General features: G+C 39.7%; 1 protein-coding gene across 2 annotated transcripts in view; it reads right to left on the bottom strand.

Moving 5' to 3' along the window:
* LOC119011288 (epidermal retinol dehydrogenase 2-like) overlaps positions 1–18,182 on the bottom strand; it is a 49,538-nt gene that overhangs the window by 24,169 nt on the left and 7,187 nt on the right. For both annotated transcript variants that reach the window (XM_037084275.1, XM_037084274.1), the window contains exons 3-4: positions 8,100–8,231; positions 2,308–2,407 (exon numbers count right to left, since the gene is read on the bottom strand). In XM_037084275.1, coding sequence (XP_036940170.1) covers positions 2,308–2,407; positions 8,100–8,231 — 232 coding nt within the window. The remainder of the gene's footprint in view (positions 1–2,307; positions 2,408–8,099; positions 8,232–18,182) is intronic.

Genomic DNA, 18,182 nt, shown 5'->3' with positions numbered 1-18,182 from the left:
TATTGTCACCGTCATTATCACTGTGTGTCGACTGACAGTCGATTGTAGTAAATACTATATAAATACAACTGACGTGACTTGATTGGACAGTCTGTGGTAAGTAGTATCTGAAATAAAACTAGAATTACCAAATTTGCTTTACCCTTGTGTTTGCTTCATGATTCCTTTATTGTATTTCCATCCAAAAATGGGTGGTTTGTTTAAGTAATTCAAAATCAAACAACCTTAAAGTTAAATCAAACACACTCAAACCTCAGTTCACAATTTAATTCCCATCCATGGCTTTTTTGTATGTTTGGTATAAAATATTCACCGTGTCAGTGTAAAAAAACCTAACTGTATTCAGAGGTTTTACTTTGGTTTACATGAGAGAAACTCTTTTAAGAATATATAAAGTGTTTTCATTTTCGATGTTTAGTGCATTTATTGTTTTTAGAGTGATAGCAATATGTATCTGCAATAGGTTGGTAAAATGTTTGATAGTTTCACTTGTATGCATTAAATGCTATCTAAGTTGACAGCATATAGGGAATACACCCTGGTTATAAACAGCTTATCATATCTTTTGATAACAGAGTGTGCTACAAGTAACATGTGACATTCAATCATTAACAGGTGTTTAGTTCAGCTACACCATCACCATGTGACTGACAACAACAGAAGGTCATGTCAGATGCGTTACTATGGACTGCAGTTTTCAAGAACAGCCATGCTCCGCCTGTAACATTGTTAATTGTCACAGTGGCTGTGGTCATGCCTGCTTCTCTTGTGGTCTGATACGGCAGCCTATGAGCTGCAACCGTGCCGGCAAACACACCTGTTGCCTGTGCTCCTCCAAGTGTCTCCAGAACCATACATCACAGCTGTGATGTGTCTCAGGGCTCATTAGGTACAGCAGGTAGACCGGCTCTGCCTACTTAGCTGACCAGCCACGAGCAAAGCACAAGCACATCCCATTCACACCAGAGAGAGAAAACTGGTGTCGACAAAGATGAAATTGTGAGTAAAAAATAGCAGTCCAGCTTGCTGGTATGGCAGTACTTTATTATCTATATATTTGTGTGATTTTAGTTGTTGTGTTAACATAATTAACACCTGCCATCACCTGGTCTTTAAAAATTATAATAAAAGGACAGGTCATTAAAAAATTATCATCAATATTGGCCAATATGAAACTACACTATCATGACTCCTCAGCTATCATTATAGCTGAAAAGTCATGATAGTGAAGTTCCACATTGGAGCCTAGCCTACTTTGAAATTAGGAATATTTTAATTGAATGACAGAGTGACAAAGATATTTGTTTTTATTGCTAAAAATAATGGGATTTTAATCACAAAGAACATTGTTTATGAGAGAAATACACAAAATTATCAGACCTACCAATCCTACAGTTCAAGCTTGCTCCACCTGTCACTAGCAATGTAACTAAGGATCTTTTGATCTGGATCACTGTATCAATTCAATGGTCAATGTCATTGATGCAAAGTGAAAATATCAGTAACATCAGTATCTTTCTGACAAGCCTAAAATCCCATGGCACAGCAGAAAAGGAGGCACATGCAACATCTTTTTACAAGATAGTACTAAGAAAAAATATCAAACTTGGCAAGAAAGAAACCCTCACGCTAGCATTAATGCATGATTTTACCTGCTATGCAGCTTTGACCTCACAGAGCCATAAGTCCCTTAAGTCCCAAGTCTTGAAGTTGAAAGAAAACAGAAGGTCTATTTTTAGCTGCACCCAGCAGTTTTGTCCATCTCTGTCAATTTATTTTCCTTGACAGATGTGCAAGAAAGGTTGATAAATGTTTGAAATAATTACTGTAAACTCATAAGTTCTTTCCTGGAAAATTGGAGCACTAATGCACCTAAAATGTTAGTTGCCACCAACCAGTAAACTAAAGAATAAGACAACAAGTAAGCTGAAATAAGCAACATCAACAATAATAGGTAGGCGGAAAGTTAACACCATAAACCTGTTTCTGTCTATTCTTTTTTTGGCTTTCAGCTAAAACATTTAAATTTAATTGTTTGTATAAAGAGTTTGACAAGCTGCTGAACAGCATTAGGATTTCTGTTTATTTCTTGATTTATGGATTGGTCACTTTTCTTTCTTTCTTTTTTTAAATTAAGCTTTGCCGTGTAAGAAAGCAGCAGCCAAACATTCTCACCAGATCTGACAAACAAAACTTGTGATGATCAGAACATTTTAAAAGATGCTGTAACCACATAAAAAGTGTACACTTATGGGCGTTTATCAGTGGCACTCATGACATACATGATACGGAGAAGAAAACACAAACCTGCCAATCCATTGACTCCGATGAGTCCAGCAGAACTGGCAATGCTGACAAGATGGCCATGATTGTTGGCTATCATGGCAGGAAGGAAGGCCTTGTAGGTCTACGGGGAGAGAAACAGAACACAAGTAAACCATGAAACTAATCAAGAGGCCTGAACAGGCACAGTTCAGAGGACAAGTGACAACCTCCCTTGTAAGTACTGTCGGTGCTCTGATCAAGATTTTGGGGAATCAACATCAATTGCTTGAAGCATTATCAGCTGATTCCAATCATGATCATTGATCAAAAGGTTACTTTACTTTATCATCTTCTGTAGTTGTTACTTAGTAGTGGCATAATAAAATCACCATTCCAAATGTTGAGGAAATAAGTTATTTTTATGTTGACTGATTCAAAGAAATAGGATTAAATCAGCATTTATGTTGATTTAAAATTTTGAAACTTGAATCAAGAAAGTACAGTTTAAGAGAACACAGAATTTAGGGAAAATATCCTTTTAGTCTTTGTGGTCTCAGTCTTTGTACTAATGCTACCACCCCACCATCTGCTCACTGTTTGCATCTGGTTACTGTCATCTCGGACAGAAGTATGGTAAAAAAAAAACATTTTAAAAATGTGCCTGTAACTCCAAACACAAAGTATTTTTACAGTGCATCCGGAAAGTATTCACAGCACTTCACTTTTTGCACATTTTGTTGTGTTACAGCCTTATGTCAATATGGATTAAATTCATTTTTTTCCTCAAATTCTACACAAAATACCCCATAATAACAACATGAAATAAGTTTTACATTTTTGCAACTTTATTAAAAAATGAAAATATAACGTGGACATGTATTCACAGCCTTTGCTCAAAACGTTGTTGGGGCACCTTTGGCACCAATTACATCCTCAAATCTTTTTGAGTATGATGCTGCAAGCTTGGCACACTCCGATTCTTCTTTGCAGGACCTCTCAAGCTCCATCAGGTTGGATGGGAAGCATCAGTGCACAACCATTTTCAGGTCTCTCCAGAGATGTTTAATCAAGTTCAACTCTGGGCTCTGGCTGGGCCACTCAAGGACATTCACAAAGTTGTCCCATAGCCACTCCTTTGTTATCTTGGCTCCGTGCTTAGGGCCGTTGTCCTGTTGGAAGATGAACCTTTGCCCCAGTCTAAGGTCCAGAGCGCTCTCGAGTAGGTTTTTATCAAGGATGTCTCTGTAAATTGCTGCATTCATCTTTCACTCGATCCTGACTAGTCTCGCAGTTCCTGCCACTGAAAAACATTCCCACAGCATGATGCTGCCACCACCGTGCTTCACTGTAGGGATGGTACTGGCCAGGTGATGACCGGTACCTGGTTTCTTCCAGACACAATGCTTGGCATTCAGGCCAAATAATTCAATCTTTGGTGCCTGACTAATGCCCTTCTCCCCTGATCGCTCAGTTTGGACAGGCGGCCAGCTCTCGGCAGAGTCCTGGAGGTTCCAAACTTCTTCCATTTATGGATGATGGAGGCCACTGTGCTCAATGGGACCTTCAATGCTGCAGACATTTTGCTGTAACCTACCACAGATCTGTGCCTCAATAAAATCCAGTCCCTGAGGTCTATAGACAATTCCTTAGACTTCATGGCTTGGTTTGTGCTCTGACATATGCTGTCGACTGTGGGACGTTATATAGACAGTTGTGTGCCTTTCCAAATCATGTCCAATCAACTGAATTTACCACAGGTGGACTCCAATCAAGTTGTAGAAACATCTCAAGGATGATTAGTGGAAACAGGGTGCACCTGAGTTCAATTTTGAGTGTCATGGCAAAGGCTGTGAATACTTATGTACACGTACATTTCATTTTTTATTTTTAATACATTTGCAAAAATGTAAACTTCTTTCACGTTGTCATTATGGGGTATTGTTTGTACAATTTTGAGGAAAATAATGAATTTAATTCATTTTGGAATAATGCTATAACATAACAAAATGCGGGAAAAGTGAAGCGCTGTGAATCCTTTCCAGATGCACTGTACCTCCAAACAGTGCTCAAGTACTTTGGTACATTTATTCACTACGAACTTGTTGTGTTGACACATTAAACTTAGGTTTACTGTTTAATGTTCCTCTGAACAGAAACACTCAGAGGCAGTTCACATTTGGTATCAACATCCTGAGTGGTGCAACCACAAATGTACAGCATTATGCCTGTCGGTTGACACATTTAAATGTTTCTCGACATACATCTCCCCTCTCACTTCTTTCTGCCAGCCTGTCTGTGTCATATCTCAAGAAAAGTTGATATAATCTCCTTCACACTTGGAAGGTTTGTTGCTGAGGGTCCAAGCAAGTGCTGTGTCGAATTTGGTGCAGTGTTTGAGTTCAATATTATCACATTTTGATTAAACAGCAGACCAATGTTTTGCGAGTGCTCTCTTAGAGTGGAGGGTGGGGGTGGGGGGTTTGTAGGAAGTGAGTCTTTTCTGGTATGCAACAGAGCTACGAGCAAGTTGACACAGTCACTGTAAAGTGCATGCTTCTATTGCTGCAGTGACCCATTAAGTATACAGATTACAGGTTATTATTACTCAGGTTATAGTATAGACGTTAGTAACTAAATCAATGTGTGTTCATTGCTGTCACAGAAGAAAAATTAAAAGTCCACTTATGCAACATTACAGCATTTTCCATCATTCTTAACAGCAGATATGGTCCAGACTAATACCGCTTTTCCACTGCTTAAAATTCCCACTTAAACCCATTAAGATCTGGCTTTTGTGTGCAATGGTAATGAATAAAATCTGCATTTACAACAGGTTCATTAGACTCTACAGTTGACTTTTTATCACCTCGGCTTGGCTTTGCTGCAAATGTAAGACCCAGTTGAACATGCTAAATTCTGCAGGGCGAAGTGATGACGCACCATCAATATCCAGTGGTGGCGCGTAAAAATTTGGTATGCGGTCCATTCAACCAGAGGTGCACCAGCTACAGAATTGCCACCCAGGGTGGTAATGTGTCACGTAAATCAGTGGATCAGATACTGTTGATAGAATGTTTTGTTATCTTCTGTTATTATATTTTGCTCACAGTGCAAGACAATGAAACCAGGCTAGTATAATGATAACTACCCATAACAGCCTAAACCTGGCTGGAACATGCAGCTTACTCATGACAGGATGTTATGACACATTAGGAAGAAGTGGTTTCAATGAGATTCATTGATTCAATTAATTACAAATTATAAAATGTATTATTATTGAAACAGCGACATGCTGCTATCTCTCTATAAGTGCAAGGAATCTCTGTCTGTGCGTGTGTGTGTGTCAAATATCTCTGCACATCAGGATCAGACTGACCTGAGAGTTTCGACATGGCTGCTGCGTGGTTCAAGGGTGTGCAACGACGCAATTTTTTGGACTACAGTGATACCGTTAATAAAGTCTTTCATAAATGCTTATGAATTCCGCGAGCTTTGTCCACCAGAACCACCACAGTCACATGCGCACCAAAGCCAATCACTGCACACCGTAGCCATGTGCACACCAGAGCCAATCACAGCAGAGCTCAAGCCCATGACATACCTTAAGAAAGAAATGGATTTATACCTGCAGCGGCGCCAGCTGGACCGGGATTTTGCCAGCGGTTCGGTCCCGCTCTGTGCATCTAAACTGACTGTCGTGGATTAATGAGACTAAACGAGTCCGGACCGAGTCTGTTCCGGTCTGAGGAGATCTGGAGACGCGCGGACAACAAAGTGGAATTGGAATCTGTGGATGTTTGTGTGCAGTTAGCTGCTAGCCCACCCCGACACGGCCTACCTCCCGAGTCGACAGAGGCAGTGGAGTCGTTTTTTTGTTAAATGAGTCAAAACAATGAGGAGACTGCTGAATTTGGAGCAGGCAGTGCAGCTCCCCAGCTCAGTGCAGACCTGAGTATTGCCTGCATTTTAATGTAAACAGTTACATATAACTTTGCTAAATAACATAAATACATAACATAAATAACTTTGCAAACAACAATCTATATTTGCATTATAAGTAATAAAAATGGTTTGTTAAACATATTTGTGGTTTTCTCAGTAAAAAAAATCTAACTTTTTCTTTTGATTTTAGGTCCATTGTGTTAATACAGTATGTCAAAATAAAAAAAAATAACTGTGCAGTCACACATGTGAGGTTGTGCTGAAAATAATGACACTAAGTGAATAGTTTTTAAGGTGAAATATAATGGCAAAATCAAAAATAGTCAAAAATGGCCAATTATACTCTGGAATATCGGATTTCACAACAAACCTACCTAAATATCCCTGACGTTCCACCTTCAAATACAGCCTCATTTGGCCATCCATGAAAAAGCTATTTAACCTCACACTTTTCTATAGGAATACATATTTCCTACAGGCACTGCACTAGTCTCTCAAATTTGAGGTCGAATATTTTTCTGAAACTGGACCTCAAACACAGAGGGTCTGTTATCATTGTTAACATCACAACACAGCAGTAAGCATGGAAATTAGATAATGACGAATACCTGATCAACTCAAATATTGAAATATTAATGAAGCTTTTGACTTTTTCATTAATCAAGAGTTCAAAAATAATTTTATAGTGTTTCCCATAGATTAATTTATTTGTAGCGGTCCACCAGCACCCGTCAATGAATAGCATGATGTTATGTACTCGGATACAATGGATGGCAGTATGGTTTTTAGTCCGCCGGTATAACAACGAATAGGAGGAAGACTATTTAACGCAGTTGTTGTGTTGTCCAATACAATTTGGTAAGTCTAGAAGAGACGTCCGTTTACATTTCATCCCCATCCACATTAGCTAGGCGCTAAACCGGAAGTTAGCTGACTTGGTCAGCAGAAATCTCAAGTGTGCATGCTCTAGGTCACCCCAGCTGGAAAGTCACTGCCACAATTAAAGTCTGATTCTGTGGGAAACACTGTTTTACAATAATCAATAACCTAGATAATAGATTAAACCACTAATTTAATTCATTGACCAAAAGTAGCCATGTGTTTAGTATGAGAGCAGATACATTGGTTCATAATGTGTTGAAATGCAAGCTGCATTGATTATTTGTATTGAAAGCTTTTTTATTTTTATGTGGGCTACAGTATACTGTTTTTCTCTCAGGGAAATGCTCATTGCCTGTAACTGGAGGATTCTGTGTTCAAGTCAAATCTATTTGTGACAAAGAAAAGCCTCATCTTTAATAAAATATTAAAATAATTAAATATTAATTAAATATTAAGTGAATTAATCTTTTGATTTTCTTTAATGATCATCACAAAAGTAGGAAGTGATTAGCAAACTCATATTTGATTATAATTACGATTATGTTTATCATTATAAATCATGCATGGAAAAATGTACACAAAAAAATTGTTGCATCAAGATGCATTGATAATGGGTTTATAATCCAATCACTGACCTCAGAATCGGAATTGAATCAAATCGTGAGGTGCCAAAATATTCCCACCCCTACCCACAGCCATGAAGGCGCTGGTTCTGTCTAACAAGGAGTTAACTAATTTCAGTTTTAATTTTAATGCTTTAAAAACTCCATAGAATTGGTGTGAAGGGTTTTGGATGAGCTTTTCTCGAGAAACCAGCCAAGCAATCAAACCGGCAAATATGTAAATGTTAAATTTAGCACTACAACACTTACAAATCTTTATCTGCATCTTCACCTTTTCACAGATAAAGTCTTCTTCAGAAAGTGCATCAATCCACAACACAGGAAACTTGAAAAAGGTACAGAGATATTCTAGCTGATAGCTCTGCATGTTTGCTGTGTGAAACTGACCCAGAAGTGAGCCATAGTGTTGACCTCCACCGTCTTTTCAATCAGGGAATCCGGAGCATCCATGAACTTCTTTCCCGTCACTATCCCAGCATTATTCACCAGAATGCTGACGTCACCCACCTCTCGCTTCACCTAGATGGAACAAAGGAAAATGTTCAACATGTGTGATGCAAACCCATTTTGTAAAAAGTATTCCCAAAGGCAGACAGAGCTTCCAAATATACAGATCTAATTGTTTTAAATTTCACACCATTATAACTGTTATTTGCTGGAAAAAAACAAGATTTCTGGAATTAAAATGTGGTAAGATATGTCTTAATAATATAATGTCAATTTTTGTATATTTAACTTTCTGTGGAAACACTCAATATATTTGCACGAAGTGTACTGAAGAAAATTGAATAACACAGTTAAGCTACATTTAAGTCAAACCATTTTATGACAGCAGTTGCAAGAATAATAATTTGCACTCACATCTTAAGACATTTGATTATAAAAAGAACTCATTCCAACTAATCATCTATTCATCTACTAAACCCTATTAAAAGGGTCTTCTTTTTTTCCCCCATTATAACATGGTATTTTTTTTTTCTCACTCGAATTGAGGGTCTAAGGACAGAGGATGTCGTTCACTGCACAGATTGCGATTTTGGGTATATAAATAAGATTTGCTTTGATTTGAGGTCTAAGTACTTTGAGATTGGAGTTGAAGTTTACACTGCTTGAAATAGTAACATAATCACTTGCATAATACATCTTAATTTGAGTGATTCAGGTTCAGGTTCCAAATCCATGCACAGACAGGTGACACTTTTTGTTCTCCTTGAAAATTGTCACCCTTCTGTAGAGCTGCTATCTCAAATCATAATTTAGGCTGTCTACAGCACATTATCATCTGATTTAATGTGATGGAAGTCAAACAATTAATGTGTCTGTATATAAGCTAATATACAATTTGTCACAGCTGAATTTACTAATGAAAAATGTACAGGGTCCTCAAGTTTAAAGTTTAGATAATGACATTATTACTGAACGCCGTTTGAATATTGAGGAAGTAATTTTTGCAGCACTATGCTGTGTAACATTCCTGTCTTGTAAGCATTATACAATATAGAGAGCTAACAAGTGTAACTACAGCAAATCTGGCGTCCATGGTTTTACAGGCTTTTTAACTTATACCGCTTTCACATCAAGATTAGCAGGTCTACATGGGTTTTACTTTTAAATGCAGATCAACCCGCTAAAAATTGCCTATTGACCACATTCCCACTTGTTGCAGGCAAGGCAGCCCTCTGTGATTATTATCTGAAGCCTTACATTGTACATCACTGACATTTTTCATGTCACAAATGAAGCGGAAACAGAATTTTCTCCATTGTGAGAGAAGAGTCTGTAAAACAGTGGATAATAATCTGAAGCGTCACACCCACTGAGCAAAAACTTGATTCACTGTCAGAATTTGAGCCATTTGGACCAATAACGAAAAGCTAGAAGAGCCACGCAATTAATTCATCTTATAGCCATTTAAATTAACTGGGCACTAAACCAGAAGTAAGCAGACTCAGTCAGTGATCCAGGTATCTTCACAGCCGGGATTTTTTGGCTTCAAAACACCACCAAGCAGCTTTCATAGGAATGAACGGGACTTGGCCTCCAACACTTCACACAGTGGAATTTAGCATGTTCACCAGGGTCTTATGTTTAGATCAAAGCCAAGCCGTGCAGAGGAAATAAAAACCTGTGTCTAATGCAGAGTCAATTGACTGACTGTACAGTTTTTGTACACAACAGCCAGATCTAAATGGATTAAACTGGGATTTCTGAACAGTGGAAAAGGGATATTACTGTTGGTTAGATCCTGCTCTCTCTTTTTCACATGGGCCTAGTCGTTTAAGTTCCTGCCTACATAAAGGTAATGGGCCAACTGTCTGTTTACACAACATGCAACCCTCCTCTGCCCTGAGGACACACACACACACACACACCCACACACACCCACACCCACACACACCCACACACACACACACCCACACACACACACACACACTCTTCCTCTTTTCAGAAGAGAGTAGTTTATGCTGCTGTTGAGCAAATGACATGTGCTCTTGTTACTGTAGCAGGCTCCATTTTGAGCGCTTGTACTTTCCAGAGTATTTTTTAAAAATCAATAATTCAGTTTATTTCTCATCTCAAGTACTGTACTTTGTTACATTTCAAGTCAACTCTGTTACAGTGTAAGAAGTCCCACTAAACTGTGTGAGGATCAAACAGAAGAATGGGCCACATCACAGCAGCTGGTGTGTCTTTAGCTGCAGGAGGGCAGAGTTTAAGGGGCATCCACATGGAACGGCTTTTGTGTGTAAACGCACATGTTTTGCATTGTTTTGGTCAATCGTCCACATGGATCCTGAAACTTGGTCTCAGGGGGAAAAAAAAAAAAAAAAATCCAAAAACGCTGCACTCTTGTGGACAGTGAATCCGTATCCTTTGTGTATCGATGATGCCATCACCCCACCACTCGACCTCTAGCCTTTGATCTCTTAACCCTGCGATGTCTCATAACAACAACAACAACAACAACAACAACAACAACAACAATGGCCGACTACATGCTTGTATTCGTGCCGCAGAAGATACTGAGCCCATTAGGGATACTAGGCCAAAATATTATGCTCCTCTGCCAGTACGCTGAGCGAAAAAGTATTGTGGACAACCAACTAGCCATTTTCATCATCTTCTTGTTTTGTTTCTCCTTCTACTGTTTGTACACAGTGCGCAAGCTTTATGTGCATGCTCCGTCTCTTCTTCTCCATTTTTGCTGAGTTTCAAGCAACACCTATAGGCCCGAATTATGAACTACAGCATGTTCAGTTGTTTTCAATGGGTCCATTTGGACGCAAATATTCTTGAAACGATGCCAAGGAAGCTGGCAATTTGGTATGTGCGGACATGGCCTAAGAGAGCTCCATGTTGAGAGAAGAGACTCTGAGTATGCAGAGCAGAGCAGCTGAAAAGACGGCACTGGAGTTTACACTTTATCAGTGAATACACAGTGAAGGCCACAGTTGTCAGTAAATAAAGGCTGCAGCTTCTCAAGACCAGCATGAAGTCTCCCATTTCATTACTACGGGCGAGGGATGATGCACAAACAACTTTGGGCCAGGAGGGAAACACATCTGCTCTGTTCTTGGATCTCATTTATAAGAATTGTGTACTCACAAAATGGGGCCTGGCAGAGGCGTTCGCCACTTTCCACGCAAAAGTTGTGATCTACAAAAACCACCTTGACAGGAGAAGGTGCGTTCCTGTAGGCATACTCTGACCCACACTTTCAAACATTTTGGAGGCTAGATGAACTGGCGACAAAAACAATGAGGTGCTGAATTGAAGCAGACTGTAGAAATTAACGGTGAGCACCAATCACTAATTGATTTAACTTCATGTCAGCACTGAGTGTCACGGGTATTTTGGCAAGCGAAACAGTCAGTCTGACCGCTAAACACATCACCACTCTGCATGATACAGCCTGAACTGTCACTGTCCTCGCACTATTAGAGGAGAACGTGAATGAAAATACACAATATGTGCTTTGTAACCTCCACCTCACCAACCAACCCCTTGTTCTCTGTGCAGGATTTTTTTTTCTTTCCTTCATCTGTCTCTCATAGTGGCCACGATTCACTGTAAAAACATCGATCAGCAGGTAATTTCCAGGCATTAACATTCATGAGGCACTTTACATTAACCATTTATGGCTGAATGTGGGTGTGGAGAGGGCGGTTTATAAGGCAGATCCCTGTGCACACATTTCCAGTATGGGATTTGGGATTTATAAAAGGAAGTTGCCCATTGTTGGGCATATGCCAGGTTTATAAATCTGAATATATTTTGCTGCAGGCCATTTGCGGCGTTTGGGTGCACGCACACTTTTAGTATGCATCCAAGGACACAGGGGAGGAAAAGGCTAAGCTACAAAACTAAGAGGACAAAGTCAGACACTTAGGCCACCTGCACAGACACCAGTTGAGTCTCATGACACAGGCTCATTTGAGGGAAAGAAGGGGGTCGTAACATTGGCTGTGGTCATGAGACGTCACCAAGACCCACTTGGAGGCGAGGCAGGAGCACATTAGCACCTGAAATCTGGAGAGGGTCCATTCCAGGTGCAGCCTGTTTCAACTCAGCGCATGTAACTGGTAATGGAAAAGCAATGGTGTGGCATGATTTAACTCGGTTTGACCTATTACATTAGAAAAAATGCCAAAAGAACAGATGCTTGAAGACAAGGGATACAGTACAGAGGCGATTTATAGCAGCTCTGACCAGGATTTTGACTCCGGGGACAATAGGACACAGCAGGGGACGGGTGAGGCAAGAGAGAGAGTATGACATCAGCAGCAAGTGAAAACGGCGTGTAGAGCAGGAGTATGTTCACATCTTACTCTGTGAACTGAGGATTTATTTGAACCAAACCAAAGGTTACTGTGGAAAGTAGTATTAACTATAAAGGATAATATAACAGATCAAATAGGTGTAAGATTATTTACTCTCTTGAGGTTTAGATAAAATAATCCCATCACCTCATGAGGCATTGGGAGACAGAATAGGCTGGGACTAGCTGGTTAGCATGCTAACTTCAGAAGACATCTCTGTAACAGTTCATAGATGTCTTCTACATAATGTCAAAACTGTATTTTCTTCACTCTGTGTGGATAATGTTAGTTAAATGGATGAATGGTAAATGGACTACATTGACAGTATATATACACAGCAATTTTCTAGTCTTATTTGGCGGATGTGGCTCAGGTGGTACAGTGTTCCCACCATCGGAAAGTTGGCGGTTAGACTCCTCGACCCTGCAGTCTACTTGTCGAAGTATCTGTGGGGAAGACACTGAAACCCAATTGCTCCTAGTGGCTCTTCCGTGTGTGTATGAATGGTTAATGCTCCTGATAAGCAGCTGGCGCCTTGCATGGACGCAGTGATTGAGTGCTGTTTTGTAAAGCACTTTAAGTGGCCGCTAAGACTAGAAAAGCACAGGATGGAGTCCAGTCCATTTACCATTTATCGACCACTCAAAGCACTTTAAACTTCAGGTCAGCATTCACCCTTTAACAGACACAGCATTTCAACGTCCTTTAATTTAACTTTGGCAATATGTGGTGCCTTGTCTGTGGCACACAGCTCTGCTCGCTCACAGACTACCATAAGCCTCACTTCCTAAACAAATCCATGAGCCAGATCAAGATCTTCACAACAGCTGGCTGTAGTGCCCATCCAGCTTTTGTTCACAGAGGCTGCCAGGAACAACAGAAAATGAAGAAGTTAAGTGTTTTTAAAAGGGCTATCAACCAATTCAAATATTTAACCATTATTAATCACATCATTGTCCAAGTTCAATTATTTGTATATTTTTTTTATCTGCTCTAAATGTACCTTAAAAAGGGATATATTTGTGTTTATCACTAAAAGTTTTTGATACTTGTATCAACATGGAAGTGGATAAATGTGCATTATGCAAATATATGTTTATTATTATTGCAACAATCCCAAACTGTCCAGAATATTCTCCAGAATGCCTTCAAAAGGCAAGAAGTCAACATTGAGGGGGTCAAACCCAAGTAGATGTCAGTTATTGTTGCCAGTTATTGTTTTTATCTACATGCAAGTAAACCTGGAAGGGCAGCAGATGCACTGGCTTATACTGCTGTGAGCACTGTTGGTCGCTGGGTTAATTTGTGGCGAGCAAATTATCTTTCCAGTGATGTTTCTAATTCTCTAACCTCTAACTCTAGCAGCTAGCAAGTGGAATATGCTCTGAATGTATTAAGGCTGTTTGCTGGCTAACATGACAAAAGTGTACTAGCTAGCTGGCTGACATTCTGACAGGAATTTCTCTGTGACCTTCTAGCCAGTTAGCTAGTATACATTCCATGCAACATTACAAGACAATAACCATTCATGAAATAACATGTTCTTAACACTTAGCAAAACCACAATCAAAAGCTCTAATATAGTCTGTGTAGCACTCATATTACATTGTTGTTTAGCATTTTTTAAAATATATTTGAAAGTAATGAAATAGCAAGAAAGTGATTGACACTGCCTACCCACAGCAGTCGAGCAACAAGTTCTGCTAGATAGGGTACTACATAATAACCACTTGGCCAAACCAAAACTGCAATATTAGAAATGATGCAGAAAAGTGTTACATTTAGTTATAATTATGATTACATGTCTTCTTTGGTCTTCTATGCACAGAATTCTTTATTTTTAAAATTATTGTATCTTCCGGTGTGATTTTTTGTTTGCCAACATATTCAACATATTGTTCCATTCAAACACCAAAATATTCATCAAGTAATTATGTTTTAATTGCACATTGTCCCTTACAATTACAACTTAAATTGAATTGAAATAGGAATTGACTGCATCTGTTTTTCTCATTGATGTCATTTATTTAATTTTGGAGATATTCTAACTCTATTCACATTATAAAATATTCCACAATTAGTCTTCATTCAAGGTTGTATTAATCCTTCAAATTCCATCAAACCTCAAATATTCAATATTCAACTTTCTTTTCAACTTAGTCATAACAGAATTATAATGGAAGTCAATTAGAGATCCCTCACTCATTTTACATCTATTCTCCCTCTATTCGACCATTGCATAGCATTTAAACTTTTTGAACAGCCACCGTTCAAAAATTCCTGAACCTTCAGCCACTTCCAGATCATTGCACACGTGTGTATAGGGTGGAATGCTGACAGCCAGAGTGGAGGAGCCAACTAACGGTGTGGGGAGGAGCTAAAAAAATTCTAAAAACTTTGTCCTCAGCTCGCCCTCATTACCATAATATTCACTCCAGCAAAGAAATGACGTAACAGTGGTTCTCTGGAGGCAGTCCAAAAAAAAAATTGAAACAGTGGGCTCAGCTTTTGAATGGCAGGAATACTGACCAGCTGTTGCATTAAGGCCCCCACAGCGCCCAGACTCAAACCATGGCCAACTGCCTTTATCCGACCACTCTGTTGCCTCTTGTCTGACCCGTTCGGCAGAAAAGTTGCATTGAAACATACCGCCTCTGCAACTGCCAACTACACAGCAGCATGTACGTTCTGTACTTGCACGAGATGCAGTAAGCCTCCTTAACATCACGTAGCACTAGTCTCGTGACAGTGCTTCAAAACATGAAAACAGGAAATGATGGAACGGAGTGCAGACCATAGATTATCAGAGAAAAACAAAGCGCACACAGTATTGGCTCAGTATTCGTTTGACCTGAGAAGATGTTTGTGGAATACAATACTTGGCATTACTTGAAAGATCATTATGGCTGAGCTGATGGTCGCGTTGTCTGCTCTCGGGCTCATAACTATACGAAGATGCAGAAGGAAAGAAAACATGGTTTGTTCCGCCCCTCCCACACATCGCGCTGATTCGCTAGCACACCGCCAATCAGAATGGTTATTGAACAGACAACCAATTAGAGTAACCGATAGCGCCCAATCCTCTGACTGCCAGCCTTCTCAGACTTAGCATCTTGAATTGGTGCAGACAACGTCCGCGTGGCTCCAAAAGCTTCCAACACAGCTGAATACACCAAACAGATTTGTTCCCAAACTCGTCAAAGTCTCCCCAAATGCTTCAGACGGCCAACAGATGGGCTAGTGTGTTCCTGCCTTTGAGTCCCATTAAACAGAGGAAAAATGTCTGGACACATTTTTGATCATACAAATACAAACAAATATACTATACAAATATTTCACAAAGTGCTTGCAAGACTCTTGTAGTTTCTATCATATCATTATTCAAGTGATTACAGTTATTGTTTCTCAAGGAGAAGCATGATATTGTCAGGTGAGGTGATGGCGTGAAAGCAGCACTCTCAGTGCGTTACAATGCACAACTTAGATACCAGTTCCCTGGCAACCGATAACAACTGGACCAACACAGAGAGACAGATTTATCAATGAGTCTGTTAAAACACACAGTGGCACACACTGTGGCACACACACACACAAATGTCAAATATGTGATTTGATTTGCAAGAATCCAACACTCCCGGATCGACACAACCAATCAGAGTCAAGGGGAGTGTCTGAGAAGTGTCAATCATTCTTGTGCTGCTGTAGCTGCTATAGCTGCTGGCAGCCCCCCTCCCTCACGCAGTGCATACTGGGCAGTACCCCTCCCCTGCGCAGGCGCAGTGTCTGCTCTTCGTCAGATATTTTCAAGCTAGAACTGTACAAAATGGCAGAGAACAGACAACAACAGAGCCGAAAAATGCCCCACCATTGCCCACATTAAAGAGAAAAAATAAGACTGACGAAGAAAAGCAGTGTAAAAACAAAAAGAATTAGACCGAGCCAGAAAGAAAACAAGGAGGTGGAAGGAGCTGCAGGAGTTGTAAAGACGTTTCTGCAGGACAAGTAAGGAGCCCTGCTTGATATATGTTTCATTCTATGTTTTAAAGGGAGTTCGGATTCAGGTTTTTTGAAGTGGGGTCATATAAAGTACATATTATAGTCGGTCTGTTCCCTACCATAATCACCGATCAGCGCAGCCTTAGTTTGGAGAAGTAAAAAAAAATCTGTAACAGTTCAAGTGTACGTTGTAAAGGGAAAATTCACTCCGCTTTACATCGCCATCAGACCACCCTTCTTTTGGCACTAAATTTTCTCAACTGTGAAGCCTCCGTATCCCTACGCATTAGTGAACTGGGCAACAGCTGGTCTGCGAGCAGCGAAATACAGTGCATGGCCCAGCTGCTGGATGAGAGGTTTACTTTCGATAAAAACTAAACTTAACTCTCTATATCCCTCCGCATTAGCACAACTGCGTAGTGATGCGGAGGTTCGACGGTTGACAAAAATGTAGTGCCAAAAGAAAGACAGGTCTGACGGTGATAAAGATACGATGTACATGATAATTACACAAACTAGATGCACGATGGTGCTCCTGCTTGCAGTTATTTCAGAAAAAAGACACTGCTGCCGCCATCCTTCAACTTACAGGTCACACAGGAAAAAAATCTCAAGCCTGCGCAGAATGTAAACTCTGATCCTATCTGATGGAATGTATACATGCTGGAGTAATCAACTATCAATCAAATAATCTAGGTGTTCTAATCGACTATGAGTATTCCAATACGGTCCGTTTTTAGTCATACTAAGGTGTATACATGCAAATTAAAAATCCGATCATAGTCGGACTAACCCAATAATTCGGTAATCTCGAGTGTCATGTAAATGCACTGAGTGAAATTAAGAGCATTTCCACACACACAATATGAAGAGAGCTCAAGTTATTGGGACTAATCAGCTGTGGAGCCTTTAGTAAACCACTTATCACTGAGGCTAATCAGAAATAAAGGCTTCAGTTTGTTAGGCAGCATAAAGATTGGACTCTGGAGTAATGGAAAAAGGTCATGTGGTCTGATGAGTCTGATTTACCCTATTCCAGAGTGATGAATGCATCAGGGTAAGAAGAGAGGCAGATGAAGTGATGAACCCATCATGCCTAGTGCCTACAGTGAAGTAAGCCTAATAAAGGCTAAAGGTGGTCCAACTAAATATTAGAGTGAGTGATTTTTTTCCTCAGCTGGGCAGTGTCATTTTAGACCAGTTAGATTATATATTGGGTTGAACATTTTGAGCATATCTTAATGTTTGGGGGAGTGTGTGTTCATTACTAATAGTAACACAATGCAGTGTCCAACTTTACATTACTTTAACTCAGGGGTCTGCAACCTGCAGATCTGGAGCCCTTCTGCAGCAGCTCCCTGTGACTTTGGGGCCATTCCAAAATTGGACATTTTACATCCCACCCATGAAATTTCAAGTAATGAATTTACAAAATACAAAATCATGCAGTTGTTGTGTAACTTTTCCAGAGACCAACTCTAAATAAACTGGGAGAAAACATAATTTGAAAAAAACATTTTAAATTCCAAAATAAGTCTGGAGTACCCCCTAATATGCCATTTTTCTCTTGTCCCAGACTGTTGGTGACCAAAGTGAACTCTGATAAAAACTGTCAAAATGACATTTAAATCTACTTTCTTTTGTATTGTTTTGT

Source organism: Acanthopagrus latus, chromosome 21 (assembly GCF_904848185.1).
Source record: "Acanthopagrus latus isolate v.2019 chromosome 21, fAcaLat1.1, whole genome shotgun sequence".
Taxonomy (NCBI): Eukaryota; Metazoa; Chordata; class Actinopteri; order Spariformes; family Sparidae; genus Acanthopagrus; species Acanthopagrus latus.
Note: the sequence above shows the minus strand (reverse complement) of the source record. Positions and strands in the feature narration are given on the sequence as shown.